The following is a 21,573-nucleotide window of genomic DNA, read 5'->3' as shown; positions in this document are numbered from 1 at the left end:
ATGGGGTTGCAAAGGGTCGGACATGATTGAGCGACTAAACAAGAAGGCAATTTTGTATCCCGAGTTTTTGCTTTACATTAGAACATTTTTATCCTTTGTTATTAAAAACATCCTATAAACTTACTTTGAAATTGTTTGAAATGGGGAAAAATTGAATTTTTCCCATTATTTTTCTCCCCCATGTTGAATTTTAGGTTGTTTTAGTCTTTCTTTTTTCTGTTATGACTAGGGCTATAGTGACTTGTCAGTAAATTTTGTTCTGCATTTTGGGTTATGTCCTTGATAGACTCCCAGAAGCAGAGTTACAGAGGGTTTGAACACTTGAAAGATGCTTGATAGCTGTTGCCAAAGTGTTCTTCAAAGAAGCTGATCAGACATGAAGTTTCTAATTCAACAGCCTCTCTTTGCGCTCTGATACAGCAGGAGACTGGGCTATTCTAGATAAAAGAGAATTCCTATATGTGCATAAATCGCACGTTTTCTTTTTCTTTATCTTATTTGGCGGTGCCAGGTCTTAAGTTGCGGCACACGGCATCTTCTAGTTGTGGCATGTGGGATCTAGTTCCTTGACCAGGGATCAAACCTGGGTCCCTGCACTGGGAGCATGAAGACTTAGCCACTGGATCACCAGGGAGGTTCCCTAGACGATACATTTTCAAAGAATTAGTTTAATAGGTGATAAAGTATATATAATCATGGGATATTTAGAGGAAAAAGAGACTGCTTTGTTGTGCACATGAGGAGACCTTGGCCCGGAGAGATTGAAGTTTGCCAAAGTCAGCTAGCTAGTAGCAGGACATGGTCCACGACTCAGTGAAACTAGGATGAAGATCTCTGAATGATTTTCATAATCCCTGGTGCCTTAAGCCCATCTTTATAAGTGTTAGCTGTTGTGCTATCACTGATACGCAGGTGGGCTTGTTACCAGAGGATTCTGATCAAAGAGCAGGAAACTACTGAACCATCACCTAAGCTCTGCTCTGCTACAGCCCAAGGACCAGGGTTCTGTTTGTGAAGCTGAATTTCAAGATCATCTAACCCACTCCTTTCATTTCTTAGCCAGGGAAGGCCTATGGAGTCCATTCCTCAAAGCAAAACGATACAGCTTGGTAGTGCACTCCTCACAGTGCCAAGCTGCCCACAGGGACCACCCGCCTCATCCAGCCCTGGCCAGGACTCTACCAGGTAGTACAGCCTCGTGGGCTGAGTGTTGTGGGGGTCTTGTGCCCCCTGGTGGTGCATAGCAGTCAGTGCAACCTCAGAACAGCTCAGAGAATAGGGGACACTCCTCTGGGTGGGCTCATGGACTTGGAGTTGTGTCAGGAACTTGAGTAAACTGATGTGTTTGTGTTCACTTGCCCTCTTCCCCCAAATATGTGCAATTCAGGATCAGTATGCAGTCTCTGTCTTCTGAAATCTATAACGCAAAGTCAAGAAATAACGAAGATGATGGAGAGAGACACTTAAAATGGAAAAGTGAGTATAAAGCCATGGGTTCTGTTGGACAAAATGAAATTTAAAGTACCTTTCTAGCTTGGTTGTTATCTCAAAGTACACAGCCTGTACTGTCTTCTCATATTATTTTCTTGTTAGATCATCCCATTTTAAAAGTAAAACCTTTCTGATTACAAACTATAAAAGAGAAGTGCTTTTTAAAATCTCTGGACTATATAGGAAATCCTTCTACACTCTGTATATATATGTATGTGGTGTAACAAACATAGTAAAAAACACACAGTATAGATTCTTATAATGTTGTTAAGGTAGAGAACTTGCAGTGTCACTGTCACCTATCCTGTGGGCATTATCCTTTTGTATCAGTTTAATCTTATGAGCTTAAAAGAATACAGAATCTATGTTTTTTGATAGTAATGCTAAGTGACACTGAAAAAGGACAGAAAATTTTGAGGAAAACACACATACACACACACACACACACACACACACACACACATATATATATATATATACATACTCCCAAAATATGATCTCAGTCTGGTCTAGAAAGGCTGTACAAACTCAAATAGAATGCCTTCCATTAGTTTCTGTGGGCTAGGGTCTTCATATGTCATTTTCTTACAAAATCTTTACAGCAAGAAGGTCTGTCTACAGATTTCTATTGCCTTTTAGTCTAATTCAGCATAAAAGGCTGTCACTAACTGAAATTCTGCCTGTCCCTCACTCTGTTATTAGTTCTCCCCTCTTTTCTGTTTCAAGCCAAGCAGGGCAAGCTAAGGATGATGCAGTTCTAAAAAGGGAATAATTGTGAGAATATAAGCTATAAAACATTACATAACTCTTTAAGGAACTAAAGCTTTTGTTTCCAGCATTCACAGTACTGTTTTAAATGCTGCTTTCTCTTACGTCTAGCGGAGGTGAAAGAAATGGCAGCAAAAGCAGCTACTGGACAGCTGACAGTGCCTCCTTGGCATCCTCGGAGTGGTGTGGCTTTAGACAGTGAGGCTGAAAATGAGCCTGACCCCCTGCCGCAGCTCCACATTAGGGTCTTCAAGCATGTGGATTGGCAGCAAGCTGCAGAGTATCTCAAGAAAAGCGATGAGCCAGGAGGAAATGACAAGTGTGGCCAAACAGACAGCAGTGACCAGCATGGCAGACAGTCAGGGCCTCAGCGTTTCACCAGTAAGTTCAGATGGAGGAATTGGGGTAGGTGAGCTCTATCAAGTTGTCAGCTCTTTACAATAAGTAAACCTCCTAGAATATTTCCTTTGGCTTCTCTCCTTTCCTGTCTATCTGGGGATCCTGAATTCCAGGGGAAGGTAGCACACCCAGCTAATCCCACTGTCATTCAGACAGGTGAAAAAGTCCAGAGACTCGCAAGTTTTTCTATTACTGGAGCAGATTCCTTTGTCCAAAGGAAGTAAATAACCTCCATGCACTGACCGTGCTCCTGGATCTAACCTGGCAAAGAATTGAACCTTCTACCAGAGGGCATTGGTGGCAGGCCACCCCCTACTGCCTACTTCTTTGCATTGCATTTTCGGCCAGAAAAATGCCACCGTCTCTCAGAGAGTCTATGTCTGAGGAACCTAGAGACAAATGATGTTTACTGCCATCACTTTTATAGATTTGTGGGTGAAAACTGCACACTGTGTCTTTCCACCTGGTAATTTGCTTGCAGTCAGGGTATAGGATATCATTTCACAGTTGTTTGAAAATCAAGGAAAGGTACATCTAAAATTATCATTCATCTTAGATAGAAAAATATACTGGTTTGGATTTTTTTGGTATTTAAAATCTGTTCCTTGTCAAGCATCACTCTTGAACGGATGGGCGAAAGGGAGAATGATTCACAGCCGCGTGCTAGAGCCAGGCTAACCTAACAGTCTCCACTGTCTAGACAGAACCTGACATGACACATGGCCATATTCAGCAGAAAATGCATACATCTCTTCTCTCACACCATCCTTTGCCCCTTCATGTCATTTAAAAATTACTGAATGACAATTACTGTGTTATAATTGTTAGGTATCAGACACCTGCCCCCCAGAAAAGATGACCAGCCAGAGCACAGTGAAGTCTATCAAGCAAATTCAGATGCATCTGTGGCTGTTGAGAAGTCTTACAGCGTAAGTCATACAGTCTTTGACATGAGTGAAGAAATCTTTCCTCCCTGTCTAATACTTTTGGAATTAGTTCAGCTCAAATCACTGTGTATATTGGAGCTTGGGGAAAACACAGTGTTAGATTCAGCTCTGACCCTTGAGCCTTCTGTCTGTGTGCGTTCTCAGTAACTCAGTCGTGTCTAATTCTTTGCAACTCCAGGGACTGTAGCCCACCAGGCTCTTCTGTCCATGGGATTTCCCAGGCAGGAGTACTGGAATGGGTTGCCATTTCCTTCTCCAGAGGATCTTCCTGACCCAGGGATCTAGCCCACGTATCTTGTGTCTCCTGCATTGTCAGACGCATTCTTTACTGCTATACCGCCTGGGAAGCCCAAGCCTTCTGTCTAACTGTGTGGAAAAGACCACCTCATAAAGCTGAGTGTGAGGTCGGTTACCAAAGCTCATGACTGAAGTCAGATTGAAGTAGGGAAAGGAGGGCCAGAGTTGGAATGAGAGTGCCTTCGCCTGGGATGTCATAAGACCAAAACTCAGCTCTCAGCTCAGGGGACGGAGTGTGTTCATGCCTGAAATCTAAGCCTCAGCAAGATCCCTAGGATTCAGTCATTTCCCAGCATTTGCACTGGGGTTACAGCCTTGCTTCAGGGATTTAAACTTTCTTCAAATGTGCAATTGGGCGGTGGTCCAGTCAGCGTGAGAAACCAAAATTTGTAATCACCATTGACATGGAAGAATATAAACAAAAATTGAGAATAAACAATGTAAAAAGCCAATTGTGATAACATTTGAGGCTTTTCAAAGGATATACCTTTGTATTTTAATCAGTACACAGACCGCTCACAGGACAGTTTATTCTTTCTCTCCCGTGAGGCCTGGGAGGATGCACCACATTAAGCATACTGGCTTGGCTGGAGAAGCAGGTGTGTCAGGGAAGTGGGGAAGGTGTGGGAGGCCAGGCTTGTCTGAGACATTTCAACTTGATATGAGAGGTTAAGGAAAGCATCTGCTAAGCACACGGAAGAGGAAGTGTGGCAAAGGCAGTGTCCAGGGAAAGAAACCGCAGAACCTCTGCAAAGAGGTGACTGAAGGCAAGGAAAGGAGCCAGCGGTCTGGCCACGTGGGGGTGAGGGCCGGATGTAGAGAAGTAGCAGAAAAGGAAGGTGTAGAGCAGAGATGCTGACGAAATAACTAGCTTTTAATTTATCTATTTATTTGGCTGTGCTGGGTCTTACTTGCAGCGTGTGGGATCTAGTTCCCTGACCAGGGATAGAACCCAGGCCCCCTGCATTGGGAGTGTATTTAGCCACTGCACCACCAGAGAAATCCCAGTAACTTACTTTAAATTATTTCATTTTTTAAATAGTTCTCCCTTTTTTCTAAATTAAAAAAAATATTTTGGCTGCATGGCTATGGGATTTTAATTCCCCAGCCAGGGATCAAACACACACTGCCTGCAGTGGAAGAATGGAGTCTTATCTGCTGGGTCACCAGGGAAATCCCTTGTTTTATTTTTATTATTGAGATTGCATTGCTATTTTTAAAATCATGCTCCTTCTCTTGCCTTTAAATGGGAATACCTGAAGGAGTCCCAGGTCTGAGCAGCCTCAGCCTAGAGGTGACTCCAGCACGTGGACTGTGTCTGTGCCCGTGGGGATCAGGGTGTTTAAATTCAGTCCCCAGCTTGAGTTGTCTAGGGCCTTTCTTCTTCCTGTGAATTTCAGAACAAAAAAGTTGCCCAGCCTCCCCTACTTCCATTGTGCAGGTAAGGATGTTGAGTTTCAGGACTGTGATTTGCCACACTTGCTCTGGGGTTCATGACTGGCTGTGCAGAAGGAGGGCAGAGGTGTGCATGTGGCGGGAGGAGCTCTGAGAGCATCAGCCCGACTGCAGGGTGATTTTAGATGCCCTGTTACTAACACTGCAGCCATCTCTAAAGGGATTTGTTTACAATAAGCACCAACTGAAAAGTGATTTCCTACGTTATTAATAGGATCAGTCTGTGCAATCAACTTGTTCACCAGAGTCTTCTGAAGACACTGAAGACATGATAGATGAATTTTTAACTCCAGACCATGAATATTTTTACTCCTCAATTGCTCAAGAAAATTTGGCTCTAGAGGTAAAAATTTACAAAGTTCAGGATAAACTACATTTCCAGCTTTCTCTGTTGCTTTATTCCTTTAAAATTATTATTAAGAAAAATAGCTTATACATAAAAGTATATCATGTCAATTTATCTGTGTTTTCATATGTTTTGAAAAAACATGTGAAAAGTAAGATTTTTCATAATGAAGGTCTTACCACAGAATTGTGGTTCCTGCATTTGTGCAGCACTTTGTACTTCTTTTTCAAAACCCGTTCCTTCTTGTTGCTTAATTCACAGTCCTTTCTTGGGGGAGAGGAGGCAGCCTGCTATTATTGCTCTGTGTGCAGAAGCACTGGTGACAGTAGATGAGGGAGTTAGCCCAGGACTGACAGGCTTTGGTGGTGGGAGAGCCAGGGATAGTGGCACAGCGTCCGCAGAGAATGTGAGGCTGTCCAGTACACAGGCCTTTCTCTGGGATATGCCTGGCTTTTGCAAGAGCCTGTTTGTGCAGCAAGTATTTTCATTTATAAAATGAAAATCATAGGAGTCTTTTATTTACTCTTGTAATTTTTACCTCCTCTCTCCCCTAACCTGCCACCTTTGGGGGCCCTTTTACCAGTTTGGAAGGAAGGGTGGAGGAAAGAAAGATTGTACATGCCAATCACCACATTTGACTGACAGGAGGAATTCAGTGATGCATCAAAAAGCGTAGTTCTCCCTTGTCGGCACTTCTGAAAACTCAGAGCAGTTTTCCATTATCAGTCCTTCGAATATTCTTGGTATTACTGTGAACTGGGACATTAAGAAAATGGTTAATAAAAAATATAAAGTTTATATGCGTATATATGTATACACATGTAATATGTACACACATATAAAAAGGGTAACAGGGAAAAGCACACGCATCTTTAGGGTACAGATCATGAACTATTACATGCTGAACACACTTATGGAGCCAGAACCCAAATCAAGAAATAGAGCATTCCTGATCCCCTAGAAGACCTTGTGTTTCCACCCACCCACTGCCTCTCCTAAAAGGAACCAGCGTTCTGACTTCTCACCCCATAGAGTAGCTTTAGAGCCTGGGCCATCTTTCCTACCTTTTTTGGCTTTTCTAGTAAAGCTCCCAGGAATTAAAACGTCTTTGTTGGATGGTTGGCGTGAGGAGAGGGGATAATTATATAAAGAAGGGAAAAAGTAACCCAATCCCACCTCACAATGGGAGGTGGAGGAGGGCTTGTTGTTGAGGAGGAACATATAGTACAAATAAGTTCTTAATGTCTGTGAAGAAGGTTTGTTCTTTTTCTATAAAAGATGTAGGAACTTTTAAAGATTTTCAGAGTTTAAGAACATCAAGAAATCCTCTCCCCATCTTTTGCTGATGTTTCTTCCTCTAGTGAACTTCCTTTCTTTGCTCTTTCTTTCTTTTATAGACCTCAAGTCCCATTGATGAAGACTTTGAAGGAGTACAACACGCTTGTGCCGGACCACGAGCCTCTGGTAATACACCCTCAGGGCAGATTCCTTTGAGAATCCCTCGTGTTCACTTTCTGTCAGATCACACATGTTTAGAGCTGGAAAGGTCCTTAGCGATAACCTTCCAGGCCTTTCATTTCACAGATAAGAAAACTTAGGCTCAGTGATTTCCTCTATTGGAATGAGCCCCCAGCTGCTCTCTAGCCTCATAGCATCCATACATCATGTCATTTATATACTTCCCCTTGCATTCTTTCCTTTTTAACTTTGCTATGTATTTATAAATGTTTGTGTATTTATTTATTTGGCTGTGCCAGGTCTTAGTTGCGGCACACAGGATGTTTAGTTGCTGATTTGAACTTTAGTCGCGGAATGTGGGATCTAATTCCTTGATCAGGGATGGAACCCAGGCACCCTGCCTTGGGATTGTGGAGCCTTAACCGCTGGACCACCAGGGAAGTCCTTGCATTCATATAGCATACGTTATAGCAGTTGCTGCTTCTTTTTTCCCCTGTAGTCTCTTTCCCTAGATTTCAGGCTCTTTGTGGCACATTAGCAGGTAGCAGCAGCAGCAGCAGGTGTTGAGTTGTCTGTGCTGAGCTGACCTGATGGATTGGCCTAGGCCTCACAGCTCGTTATTGACACAGTGCCAACCAGTACTAGGTTTCTGTGTCCTTCTCTACTCCAGAAGACTGAGTTTTACCATCATGTTCCTCTGCTTGCATGACATCTTAGCAACGGGTTAATAATAGCCAGTAGTACAGTCAGTATAACATCGTGCCCTTTTTGGGCCTTGGGTTCTGTATAACTTATGCTTCCTGTTGCGTGGGAAGTTAACCTTGGATCAACAGCTGGGGTATGGCACAAGACAAGATATAAATGGACCACAGGTACTGATAGAGACATTTTAAAAATTGTGCACTTTTGCTCTTTTAAGGTATGTAACCATCTGTTTTTAAAACCAGGATTATCCATCTAGTGAACCATGCAGCTCGGTCCATGGTCATGTCTCAACTGTCTGAACCCAGGCTGGGCAGGTTTAGGTTCTGAACTTACTCCCTTCCTCCTTTTGCATACTCCAGCTTGAGTCCCTAACCTGATTCAGGCCTCCTTCACAGTTGCAAGCTTTTTAAGAAGCTGTAAGCTTTTAGATGAACAGTTAAATTCTCAGGAAAATATGTATTTGAAGTTCCCAAACCTGGGTCTCTGGCCACTCAGTTCTTTCTGTGGAGCCTCGGCCCACGATCACTCACTCTCTCTGTGAGCCTGACCTGTGCGTGGCCACTTGTGTTTGAAAGAGGGGTGAGTAGGAGAGAGAAATTATGGGGCAGGCAGGTCAGAAAACCATGGCTAGTTGGCTGCAAATATCCGAAGGACACGTAGAAGCCTCTGATTTCTACTCCGTTCTCTCCTTTTAGCCTTTCTCTTCCCCCTTTCCCACGATGGCTCGGACACGCGTCCTCTCTGTACCAGGCAGTACAGGGCTGACAGTTGGATACACACTGGATTCCACACCCAGTTCTGCTGCTGATTTTTTTCTGCATGACCTTTGGCATCTTGGGCATGTCATTCCACCCCATTCCTTCATATAAAATAAAGGAGAGAGTTAGACTCTCAAATCTCTAACTTCCCCTCCAGCCCTAAACTGTGCTTATTAGGATTTCATTTATGCTTTCTAGGGCATTTAAGGAAAGTAGCAAGAAGGAGAACCGTGATGCTTCTCCACTGGTGGGGTTTCAGGGTCTTCAGTTCAGTTCAGTTCAGTTGATCAGTCATGTCTGACTCTTTGCGACCCCATGGACTGTAGCACGCCAGGCCTCCCTGTCCATCACCAACTCCTGGAGCTTGCTCAAACTCATGTCCATTGAGTCGGTCATGCAATCAAACAATCTCATCCTCTGTCGTCCAATTCTTTTCCCTCCTTCAGTCTTTCCCAGCATCAGGGTCTTTTCCATTGAGTCAGCTCTTCACAACAGGTGGCCAAAGTATTGGAGTTTCAGCCTCAGCATCAGTCCTTCCAATGAATATTCAGGACTGATTTCCTTTAGGATTGACTGGTTGTATCTCCTTGCTCTCCAAGGGACTCTCAAGAGTCTCCTCCAGCACCACGGTTTGAAAGCATCAATTCTTTGGTGCTCAGCTTTCTTTATAGTCCAACTCTCACATCCATACATGATTACTGGACTACTGGAAAAACTATAGCCTTGACTAGATGGACCTTTGTTGGCAAAGTAATGTCTCTGCTTTTTAATATGCTGTCTAGGTTGGTCATAACTTTTCTTCCAAGAAGCGAGCATTTTTTAATTTCATGACTGCAGTCACCATCTGCAGTGATTTTGGGGCCCCCCAAAAATAAAGTCTGTCACTGTTTCCACTGTTTCCCCATCTATTTGCCATGAAGTGATGGGACCAGATGCCATGATCTTAGTTTTCTGAATGTTGAGTTTTAAGCCAACATTTTCACTCTCCTCTCTCACTTTCATCAAGAGGCTTTTTAATTCTTTGCTTTCTGCCATAAGGGTGGTGTCATCTGCATATCTGAGGTTATTGATATTTCTCCCAGCAATCTTGATGCCAGCTTGTGCTTCATCCAGTCCAGCATTTTACATGATGTACTTTGCACAGAAGTTAAATAATCAGGGTGACAATATACAGCCTTGACGTACTCCTTTCCTGATTTGGGACCAGTCTGTTTTTCCATGTCCGGTTCTAATTGTTGCTTCTTGACCTGCATACAGATTTCTCAGGAGGCAGGTCAGGTGGTCTGGTATTCCCATCTCTTTCAGAATTTTCCATAATTTGTTGTGATCCACACAGTCAAAGGCTTTGGCATAGTCAATAAAGCTGAAGTAGATGTTTTTCTGGAACTCTTGCTTTTTCAATGATCCAACGGATGCTGGCAATTTGATCTCTGGTGCCTCTGCCTTTTCTAAATCCAGTTTGAACATCTGGAAGTTCATGATTCATGTATTACTGAAGCCTGGCTTGGAGAATTTTGAGCATTACTTTGCTAGCATGTGAGATGAGTGCAGTTGTGCGGTAGTTTGAAAATTCTTTGGCATTGCCTTTCTTTGGGATTGGAATGAAGACTGACCTTTTCCAGTCCTGTGGCCACTGCTGAATTTTCCAAATTTGCTGGCATATTGAGTGTAGCATTTTCACAGCATCATCTTTCAGGATTTGAAATAGCTCAACTGGAATTCCGTCACCTCCACTAGCTTTGTGTGTAGTGATGCTTCCTAAGGCCCACTTGATTTTGCAGTCCAGGATGTCTGGCTCTAGGTGAGTGATCACACCATTGTGACTATCTGGGTCGTGAAGATCTTTTTTGTACAGCTTTTGGTGTATTCTTGCCACCTCTTCTTAATATCTTCTGCTTCTGTTAGGGCCATGCCATTTCTGTCCTTCACTGTGTCCATCTTTGCATAAAATAATTCCCTTGGTGTCTCTAATTTACTTGAAGAGATCTGTAGTCTTTCCTATTCTGATGTTTTCCTCTATTTCTTTGCATTGACTGCTGAGGAAGGCTTTCTTATCTCTCCTTGGTGTTCTTTGGAACTCTGCATTCAGATGGTTTTATCAGTGTCTTGGCTTTTTCTAAAGGTGGTACTTTTATAGTGGGCCTGCCGTTGCCTACCAGGCCACCTTCTGGACCTAAAGAATGGCAGGGGGATCGTGAGCATTTGTCACTAGGGCAGGCTAGTCTGTGTGTCCACTTCTCCATAAACCAGAGCTGTATAATGTGGGAAGGAAAATTGGATACTGGTCCTGTGTGCCTAGAGGCCTACAAAGTATCTTCCTGAGAACTGGGGAGGAGTGACTTGAGATGCTTGAGGCCAATGAGAACAGAAGACAGTTGTATTAGCTCATTAGTACTCAAGACCCCACCCCCAGTCTTTCAGTGGTGTTTGGTGGCCAAGAGACACAGTTAGCATCCTGGGAATGCCCAGCTAATGGTCTTTTCTGCTTGGAATCTTCAGTGAACAAACAGTTCTTGGTTTCATCGCCCCCTGGTGTCTGTTGACAGGAATCAGGTCAGTTTGCCTTCCTGAAAAGACAAAACACCATTTGTCTCCGGAAGTAACTGTGCGGTTATAACTAAAAGGCCCGTAAATGGCTTGATTGTATTCTGAGTGTCAGAATATAGTTCTCCCCTCTGAGCAAGGAAAATAAACTTTCAGAGCAAAAACCTCTTCTACAGAACTCAATCCAAGCCCAATTAGGAAACACTTTATTTATGTAGATTATTTATTATTCTAGACCAGACCAGGAAAACTCCAGAGAATGAAAATCATAATCTGGGTTTGCAAAATTTATTAAAAATGCTTTTACTTTATTCTTTCAGGGGAAGAAAAGTTCCAAATGAGAAAAAACCTTGGAAAGAATGCTGAAATTTTGACCAAGTCTCAATTCCAACCTAAACGAAGGTATATGCCGTTATTTTATTCACAGTTTCAGACTCATAGAAGTAATATTAATTGATGGTAATGCCCCATATTTATATGTTGCTCTTCTTCAAATATAATAGCCACCATGTTATAACAATAAGCTTTAGGCAGCTTAGATTTGTTAGGACTTGTTCAGCAGAATTGTGAAGGGTCATGAAAAGGAGCTGTCATCTGTATCCAGATCTTGACTCTGCTTTTTCTAACTGTACGACCTTGGCCAAATTTCTCTTCTAGTTGTGTGTGTGTGTTAGTCGCTCATTCGTGTCCAACTCTTTGTGGCCCCATGAACTGTAGCCTGCCAGGCTCCTCTTTGCATGGAATTCTCCAGGCTGGAATACTGGAGTGGATAGCCTATCCTTTCTCCAGTGGATCTTCCCGACCCAGGAGTCAAACTGGGGTCTCCTGCATTGCAGGTGGATTCTTTACCAGCTGAGCTACTTAATGTTATGTAGCACAAACCCCTAGATTTTAGTGACTTACAACAACAAAAACTGCTTTTGTGTTCATGTTCCATGTCCCTCACGGATTGGCTGGAAGTTTTCTGTGCTATATTACTTTCTCTCAGAAACCCACAGTGCGGGAGCCTCCATCTTTATGCTTCCTTTCTTGCTGAGGCAAGAGAAAGAGAACATGGTGAATTGTGCCCTGGACTTTTAAAAGTTTCTGCCCCAAAGTAAATCACATCACTTTCACTTATATTTCACTGGTTAAAGCAAGTCACATGGTCATTTATGTAAATTAGGAGGACCAGAAAGTACTGTCCTATGTTGTACTCAGAAGAATAAATATTTTTTGAACAAATTAATAGTCACAACCCAATCCAAAATCCATTCTCTTTCCTTTATACCACTGGTCTCACAGGGATTGCTACAAAGATTAGAAATGTGGGAACATTTGGGAGGAGTTAGCAGAATCCCAGGGATGGCGGAGCCTCGTGGGCTGCCGTCTATGGGGTCGCACAGAGTCGGACATGACTGAAGCGACTTAGCAGCAGCAGCATGAGATCTGGCTTATAGTTTGTATTTGAGTATTGAAAATGTATCTTAAATATTGGTTAAAATAGAAACAAGTCAAATTTGTCTTCAGAATTTTTTTCTAGCCTTTCTTTGACACAAGCCTCTCTTGGCCTCCCCTGATCCTCCATGCCAGGAAGCTGCCTCACAGTTGATGAGGCCCCATGGCCTGTGCCTCTTGCTCCAAGCTCCATCCCCAGCAAAGGACTCCATTGACTTCCTCAGGAGCTTGCTCAGCCAGTAGCATCATAGGCTGATTTCACGTGGGCTGACCTTTCAGTTCAGTTCAGTCACTCAGTCCTGTCTGACTCTTTGCGACCCCATGGACTGCAGCATGCCAGGCCTCCCTGTCCATCACAAACTCCTGGAGCTTACTCAGACTCATGTCCATTGAGTCGGTAATGCCATCCAATCATCTCATCCTCTGTCGTCCCCTTTTCCTTCCGCCTTCAATCTTTCCCAGCATCAGGGTTTTTTCCAGTGAGTCAGTTCTTCACATCAGGTGCCAAAGTATTAGAATTTCAGCTTCAGCATCAGTCCTTCCAATGAATATTCAGAGCTGATGTCCTTTAGGATGGACTGGTTGGATCTCCTTGCAGTCCACAGACTCTAACGAGTCTTCTCCAACACCACAGTTCAAAAGCATGGAGAGTGTTTGTTTAGTCTCTGAAGAGGAAACAGAGGCCCAGATATGCCTGTGAACATGTGGCTCATCAGTAGCAGAGTTAGGATTGGAGCCCTCACTTTCCACTCTGAGCTCAGTGCCCTTCCCATGGACCCTCACACTGCCCTTGGGCCATGTTGTTGCACTCTGCTGACAGAAGATTTATGTAATTTTCTCACTTTCTCTCTTAACAGTACTGAAGGCGAACAAGATGAGACATTAAAGGAGCCACCAAAGGAAACGAAAGAGAAAGATATGTATGGCCACTAGAAATTGCTTAAGGATTCTGTGCAAAGTCTTGGTTTTAGGGGAATGGTGTTTTCTTATTTGTAAGAGTTTCTGTGTTCTTCCTATTTTTATGAATACATGTAATGTGAGCCTGTTTCTCCTTTCACAAAAAGCTGCTGTGATGATGTGATCTAAATTGATAGCATCTTACAATTAAGGGAATACAATGATAATAAGAATATAATCTTACACTTAAGGTAGATTAAATCTGTTTTCCATATTAATATACTTTCACCTTTGGAATTTATTTTTAGCTGCTTAGATATGTTTTAAGTTAGTATATATTTCTAAGATATTCTCTGATACTCTCTTTAAGATATCTTAGGTATCTTATAGATATCTTATGGATATTCTATTCTCTGATTTTGGCCTCTTGCCAAATAAAGCAGAGAAGGCAATGGCAAGCCACTCCAGTACTCTTGCCTAGAAAATCCCATGGATGGAGGAGCCTGGTAGGCTGCAATCCGTGGGGTCGCTAAGGGTTGGACATGACTGAAGTGACTTAGCAGCAGCAGCCAAATAAAGATTTTTGTGACGAGGATCTTTAAAAAGTACCTCTTAGGAATATAGTATTTGATTTTTCTAAGCATCTCCAAGTTACTCTGTGCTTTTAATACTTTAGATCATTGACAGACATTCAGGACCTGTCTAGTATCTCCTATGAACATGACAGTTCTTTCAAGGAAGTCTCATGCAAAACACCCAAAACAAACCACGCACCTACTAGTGTCAGTACTCCGCTCAGCCCAGGTACTCTCTCACAGGGGGATGTTCTGGGAGGGGAACTAACAGCCCCTGTCTCATTGGCTGTGGGAAGCCAGGTTGTGGGTGCAGACCCGCAGATGGGTGTTTCCTCACAGTGCAGAGGGGTTTCTTTAGGGCCAGAGCGGAAGGGGATAATCCCATGGGAGGCCAGATGGTGATGGTGATGGTGGTGATGATTAACTAGCTATTGTTGTTATTGTTCAGTCGCTCAGTCGTGTCTGACTCTTTGTGACCCCATGGACTGTAGTACACCAGGCTTCCCTGTCCTTCACTATCTCTCAGAGTTTGCTCAAACTCATGCCCATTGAGTTGGTGATGCCATCCAACCTGCTATAAGGAGAATTTTTTACTCTAGCAATAGAGACATGTGAATGCCAAGTCTACTTTGTACTTGAAGCACTGTTGAATTTTGGGCAAATACACTGGGTTCTCTACAAGGGCTTCCCTGGTGGCTCAGATGGTGAAGAATCTGGCTGCAATGCAGGAGACCCAGGTTCGATCCCTGGGTTGGGAAGATCCCCTGGAAAAGGAAATAGCAACCCACTCTAGTATTCTTGCCTGGCAAATCCCACAGACAGAGGAGCCTGGTGAGCTATAGTCCATGGGGTCACAAAGAGTTGGACATGACTGAGTGATTAACACTTTCACTTTCACATTGGATTTTTTATAGAGTTAGTAGCTTAAAACAGTATCTTGTACTTAAGCATACATAGTTTGAGTCCTGTAGCCGCATACAGCCAGCATCAAATACCCTCTCTTTAGTGTCCTTATTTTCAGTATATTTGTGGTTCAAATAATCTCCCTTTATTTTTATGGCCAAGTTTAGAGACTGTCACTTTGTATACCTTATGGAGCTTTGTCTCAAATCAGTGATTATTTCAGTTATTGACAATTTGGGAAATTCCTATTATCGATATAGAGTTTTATGGGTTTTTTGTGTGTGTTATTGTTGTTTTTAAATAATGTAAAGTGTTCAGACACTGACTGCCCTCTTTTCTACAACAGGGTCAATTTCTTCAGTTGCTAGTCAGTATAAGGACTGCCTTGAAAATATCCCATTTCAGGATACTAAAACAGGATCTACCTCGTACTGGACTAGTCAAGAATCTACTCAGACTTTGTCTGATACATTTACAAGTGTCCGAGAGAAAGCAAAGAGACTAGATTCCCTTCTTACTTCCTCTGAAATTCTCCCTGCAAGACTAACTAATCTCGTAAGTATACAGACTGTGCGTTGCACCCTCATGGAGTGATTGCAGAGGCATCAGTGATCAAGAGGTCAAGATTTCTCCATATATATTTTACAGAGAAAGGAAGAAATAAGCTGGATCCTCCCCAGGCCCCTGGGGCTCCTCTCTGATCTGTATTGTAGAGTGAATCCTGGGCTTTTGTACCCTTTCCTCTCCCCACCCCACCAGAGATAATGCTTGGCGATTTCTCTAAAGAGCCGGCCTCTGCCATAGCTTATGATGCTACCTTCATCTGCATTGTTCTCTCAGTCTAACCATATTTTACATTCTACTTCTTCCTTGAAGCCTCCTCTGGTTAGTTCTCAGAGGGTTCTGATTGATCTGTACCTTGTTCCTGAACCAGTAATCTGCAGTAAAAACACTTAATGGTGCCTTCTCCTTGCTTCCTCCCCTTCCCCGTGCCATTTACTTGTTTCCTTCTCGCTCTCCTTCATATTTCATATATAGTCCTTTCAGGAAAACTACAAGTTCCTTACTTGGTACTGCTCATTAAAAATCCGTTGACTAACCATAGTGTCGCCTCCCTGGTGGCTCAAAGATCAAGAATCCACCTGCCAATGCAGGCGATGCGAGTTCGATCCCTGGGTCAGGAAAATCCCTTAGAGAAGGAAATGGCAACCCATTCCAGTATTCTTGCCTGGGCAATCCCATGGACAGAGAAGCCTGGCGTGCTACAGTCCATGGGTTTGCAAAAGAGTTGGACATGACTTAGTGATTAAACAACAAACAGACCATTCTGTAGGCAGATTGATTACTTGTTTGGCCCTCAATGAAAAAAACCACTCTCATCTTCTTTGGGCGTTTGACTCACAAAGAGTCTCATTCTGAAGTAGGGAATTTAAGAATTATATGCTTTTGTTCAATGCACTGTCAATAGGGCAAGTTGTAAGGGCCAGGCACTATGCCAGGCCATCTAATAGGCATCCAAAAGTGAGTAAAAAAGTCCCTGCCCTGAAGGAGCTCAGAGCCTAGTGAGAAGGACTGGCATGATGTAACACAGAGTTTTCAGTGAAAACAGTGCTGTGGAGGCAGAGAAGAGTGGGAAGCTTTCAAGAGAAGGTGACATTTGAATGAGTTTGACTCAGTCAACAAAACAAGTGGCTTCTTCCATGAATGATACACAAGCTTAATTTTGGAAATGACTGAGCTTAACAGGCCTTTTTAGCTTAATAATGTGTGTGTAAATTACCACGTTTATGTCTTATTTATAGAAAAGATTGCCTACCTTTACTGGGGCTGGTTCCTCCAGCGTTGCTAAGGCACCTGACGCATCATGCCATGCCACTCAGAGAAGGAGCCTGCCGAAAGGTACCCTGTGTTTAGTATTAAAATATAAGCTCATAATTAGTAAGCCTATTTAAGAGAGCCTTCATCTCATCTTTGATGCCATAGTAGGTTTAAACAAAACTGCTAATTTCCCCCTACTATACAAATTAAACATACTTGTTATAAAAAAGTTAGAGATTAAAGAAGAGCTTAAGGGACTTCCCTGGTGGTCCAGTAGCTAAGACGCTCCTAATGTAGGGGGCCCAGGTTCAATCCCTGGTCAGGGAACTAGATGCCGTATGTCATAACTGAGTGTTTGCAGGCAGCAGCTAAATATCCCACATGCTGAAACTAAGATTTGGTGCAGCCAAATAATTTTTTTCAAAAAACTTAAAAGAGAAAACTACCACTATTCTACCATGATTTTTTAACCTGTTGTACTATTTTGGTACATATCTTTTTTATGTTTTGAGAACTATATCCCTCCATATATATATATATTTAGCATAGCTAAATATAGTATATCAGCTCTGGCTGCTTCTTGTTCTTCAATGATATATCTTAGAATTTCCATTTGACAGTAAAAATTATTCATAAGTATAAGATGACTGCATACTAGCCCATTCTACATATGTTACCTAACCTTGCTTTCATATTGAAGATTTATGTTGTTTTCTAATTTTTGCTCTTTACACAGAAATCTTTATCTGAACCTCTGGTCTTTCTTCAGGATAGAGTCTTAGAAGACAATTTTCAGATCAAAGGGTCTGAGTGTTTTAACAGCTCTTGAGGCCTTTGCTCCACTAATCTTGTTGTCTTGTTTCTTTAGTATAAGCCTTAGAATTTCCCTCAAGGGGATAGAGTTATTTCAAACTGTACTGAGGGGTCTTGGTTACTGTTATAATTGATCCCTTAGGTGAAGGTCCAAAGTATGGTCTCCCATATCCCCTGGCTGGGTAATCTACTCAGAAAGACTCCCACTTTGTGTTTTATTCATTTTGACGGGTCTAGAGCTTCTTTATTCCTCCAGCAGCCTTGGTCCAAATTGGACCCCTGGCCTTTTAGTAAGAATTTATACCTCACCTACCCCAAGTATCCTTGGAGAGGGCCACAGATCAAGTGGTACTGAGGTGAGCAGGGAGGTAGGAGAGGGTTTAGAGGAAAAGGGAGAGTAAAGCCATTGACAGATGAAATCTCAATAGGACTGTTCACGTAAGAGAATTTCTCCTTGTCTTAGCTTATTTCATCATTGAGGAATTCTAAGTCAAATCCGTATGGAAGCCTAGCAAGTCTAGTTCAGGTCCAGGAAGGTGTTCAGTCACTTTCCCTTTATCTTTCTTAAGAACTCGTAGAAGCCATCTCGCAGCATCACATCAATGAGCTACCACCACCATCTCAGGAGCTGCTTGACGAAATTGGTAAGGCATGCACAATGCAGAATGTCCTTCATGGCCCTGGTTGTTGTGGCCACGGATCACATATGGTTCTTTGTTTCAGGTGTGAGCACTAGTACAGGAGGCCCTGTGAAGGTCTGACTGGATGGACAAAATTCAGGAGGGGGCAGTTTTCCAATGATAGGCCTCAGTTCAGTTCAGTCGCTCAGTCGTGTCTGACTCTCCGCGACCCCATGAATCACAGGCTACTACTAAAGCCTGGCCAGCATATGTGGCCTGTGTCTGTGGTCGTGTTGTTCCTTAAGGGTCTACGGTAGTGATTCTAAGAGGGAATAACAACATCCAAGTGGTTTATCATGATGAACTTCTTTTATTAAAGGAATTCTCACCTCCCTTTTGAACCAAACTAGCTATACTTCTGCTGCTGCTGCTGCTAAGTCACTTCAGTCGTGTCCGACTCTGCGCGACCCCAGAGACAGCAGCCCACCAGGCTCCCCCATCCCTGGGATTCTCCAGGCAAGAACACTGGAGTGGGTTGCCATTTCCTTCTCCAATGTGTGAAAATGAAAAGTGAAAGTGAAGTCGCTCAGTCATGTCTGACTTGTAGCGACCCCATGGACTGCAGCCCACCAGGCTCCTCCGTCCATGGGATTCTCCAGGCAAGAGTACTGGAGTGGCCTGCCATTGCCTTCTCCGAGCTATACTTCAGCGCTACTGAATTCTGGCATCTCGGGCCAAAACATCCTGTGCTTTCCATTCTGCCATTAGCAGGAGATTTTAAGGTATTGGCATTGTGGAAGAATCCCTTTCCTGAGAGCAGGGAAGTCAGTGGCACAAGATCTAATGAGACCAGAATTTTTCATTTGAGGCAGAGGCTGAGGGGCATCCGCTCAATGTTAGTTGCAGCTGATCCATGGGCCCTGCCCAGCTGAGCTGCTGCTGGAGTAAATGGTGCAGGTGGTAGAAGTGTTTGGACCAGGAGTTTTGTTTCCCCAGGCAGGGAGGACTGACTGCTCTCTGCTTGACAGCCTAACTGACCAGCCCCTCACTCTCAGAGGGTACATCTCATCAGGCCTCTGATGGTCCAGTTCTTGGTATAGGACCAGTAGGGGGTCTCCTGAGGGGCATCTCTTGGTTTTCAGGGTCTCTGAGGTCTGGTGTCTCATCAGGAAGAGAGAGGTGAGTGAGGCCTTACCTGATCTGAGTCAGTGGACAGATGTGGTCTAGGCTGCCCAACCTCTAACCCCCGGCTATTGGCCTTGTGAACTTGGGTGAAGGTGGTCAGATCTGCCAGAACCTTCCCTGGTTTCTTTCTCTTTCTGCAGTCATAGGCCCTTGTTGCCTCACCACAGCCCTCCGCCAGTGCTGCAGGGCTGTACGGGTCACAGGGCTGTAGGGGCAGGCTCTCAGGCTCTCGGCCTACTCCAGCTTTCGTCCTCTGGAACCCACTACGGCACCATTGCAAATTCTTCCTCTCCAGTTGCTCTCCTTTATTTGATAATGGAACTGCTGCTGGTGAGAGGAGCGGTCACCCCCACATGTCCTGCTCTCAGTGCCGTCTGGTTTCTGGTCATGGGTGAGGATGGGACTTGTAGGCTTCTTTGCAGTGTGACCTCAGTGATGCCCTTCCTCTGGATCCTGCTCTCTGTCTGCTGTCCGCATGTGGAACCTGCCCATCTTGGCAGCTGTCACAGGCTTCCACCTGGGCCCCAGGCTCTTGGCACTGCTGTACCCCAGTGTGCTCTGCAGAAACTCTCCCTCATTTCACCAATGGTAATTTTCTGGGCCAGGTTTCTAGGCGATGTCTTATACTTTGAGATGGGCTGGTAATTTTCCAGAAAGATAAGGGGCAGAGGGCACCTGAGTAGTTTCTCCTAATAATGGGTGTGCCTACCTGATTATTGCTTATCATCATTGTCATCATTTCCTCTCAGGAGAGCTGTGGGGAGTGACTTGCAGCAGACACCTGCTCCTTTGAAGGGCACTTATGCAAAGCTCCAGGCTTCTGTCCAGGGCCTCAAGCAGGGGGTCCTTTAGAATCCTGTTAGATCAGCAAGGACTACTTTAACAAGGATAACGATGGATTTTTAAGTTTCAGATTATATTACATGAGCTTTATGGGGCCCCTTAGTGCCCAGAAGCTGCCAGGTAGGGCTTGCTTCCTGACCTGCTAGAAGAGAGAGACTTGTGCCCGCACACAGCAGGGCCAGTGAGCCTGGGGGCCCATCTGTGCGGCCTCCCAGCTGTCTCTCTGCTGGGCTCTGGGGAACACTTTGAGGAAAGGGAGGACCTAACACTTGTGAAGCAGTATACTGAATTTAGGAGATGCTTGTCTTGGTCTAGTGGTCAGTTCTTTAGGAATTGTAAATTATATTCTTTGCAAGAGTATATAAAATAGAGATTAAGAGTGTAAACCTTAGAATTAGACTGCCTGTACTCAAATCCCAGTTCTATCACATTACCATCTAATTCCTTTACCTTTCTTTTTTTAATTTATTTTTTAATTGAAGTATAATTGCTTTACAGAATTTTGTTGTTTTCTGTCAAACCTCAACATGAATCAGCCATAGGTATAAATATATCCCCTCCCTTTTGTGATACCTTTTCCTTTTTTTAACCTTAATTTGCTCATCTGTCAAACAGGAATAACAGTAATATGATCAATCTCATAGGGTTGTTGTGAAGATTAACTGAAGATATTAATCTTGAGTTAAGGAGATTGGTGATGCTAGTGGTAAAGAACCCGCCTGTCAATGTAGGTAGACGTCCTGTGTTGGGAGGATCCCTTGGAGTTGGAAATGGCAACCCACTCTAGTATCCTTGTCTGGAAAATTCCATGGACAGAAGAGCCTGGCGGGCTATAGTCCATGGGGTCACACAGAGTCAGACAGGATTGAGCATGCATGCAGGAAGGAATCTTGAATTAATGTATACAAATTGGAAATAGTACCTGCTCTGCAAGTGCTACCTATCATGATCGTCATTTCTACGTTTATATTTAGTGTTACGTGGGATTGAATACAGTGGTTCTCAAGTGCCTTCAGGCATCAGACTCATCTGGAGGGCTCGGTAAAACATCCACACCTCCAGAGTTTCTGATTCAGTAAGTCTGAGGTGAGGCCTGAGAATCTGCATATATAACAAGTTCTCAGTTGATACTGAGGCTGTGCGTCTGAGAGCTACTCTTTGAGAGCTGCTACCCCAGAGGATGACGTGACGTGCAGATCTGTTTTCTGTTGTGACAGAGCACCTGAAGCGGCAGCAGGTCTCACCCACAGCCTTGGATGAGAGCACAGCAAGTCACCTGGGTAGCGCTGCAAATGGTAAGCCAGATCCTCAGAT

General features: G+C 43.7%; 1 protein-coding gene across 1 annotated transcript in view; it reads left to right on the top strand.

The window, feature by feature from the left end:
• Positions 1–21,573, top strand: part of TEX14 (testis expressed 14, intercellular bridge forming factor) — a 103,530-nt gene that overhangs the window by 72,982 nt on the left and 8,975 nt on the right. Inside the window, exons 16-27 of the mRNA XM_088828629.1 lie at positions 1,060–1,185; positions 1,388–1,476; positions 2,371–2,640; positions 3,487–3,587; positions 7,101–7,167; positions 11,489–11,570; positions 13,463–13,525; positions 14,179–14,306; positions 15,327–15,535; positions 16,783–16,879; positions 18,181–18,255; positions 21,477–21,554. Coding sequence (XP_088684755.1) covers positions 1,060–1,185; positions 1,388–1,476; positions 2,371–2,640; positions 3,487–3,587; positions 7,101–7,167; positions 11,489–11,570; positions 13,463–13,525; positions 14,179–14,306; positions 15,327–15,535; positions 16,783–16,879; positions 18,181–18,255; positions 21,477–21,554 — 1,385 coding nt within the window. The remainder of the gene's footprint in view (positions 1–1,059; positions 1,186–1,387; positions 1,477–2,370; positions 2,641–3,486; positions 3,588–7,100; positions 7,168–11,488; positions 11,571–13,462; positions 13,526–14,178; positions 14,307–15,326; positions 15,536–16,782; positions 16,880–18,180; positions 18,256–21,476; positions 21,555–21,573) is intronic.

Source organism: Moschus berezovskii, chromosome 20 (assembly GCF_049115385.1).
Source record: "Moschus berezovskii isolate FMDL1 chromosome 20, NW_MosBer_1.0, whole genome shotgun sequence".
NCBI lineage: Eukaryota > Metazoa > Chordata > Mammalia > Artiodactyla > Moschidae > Moschus > Moschus berezovskii.
This window is presented reverse-complemented; position numbering and strand designations above follow the sequence as displayed.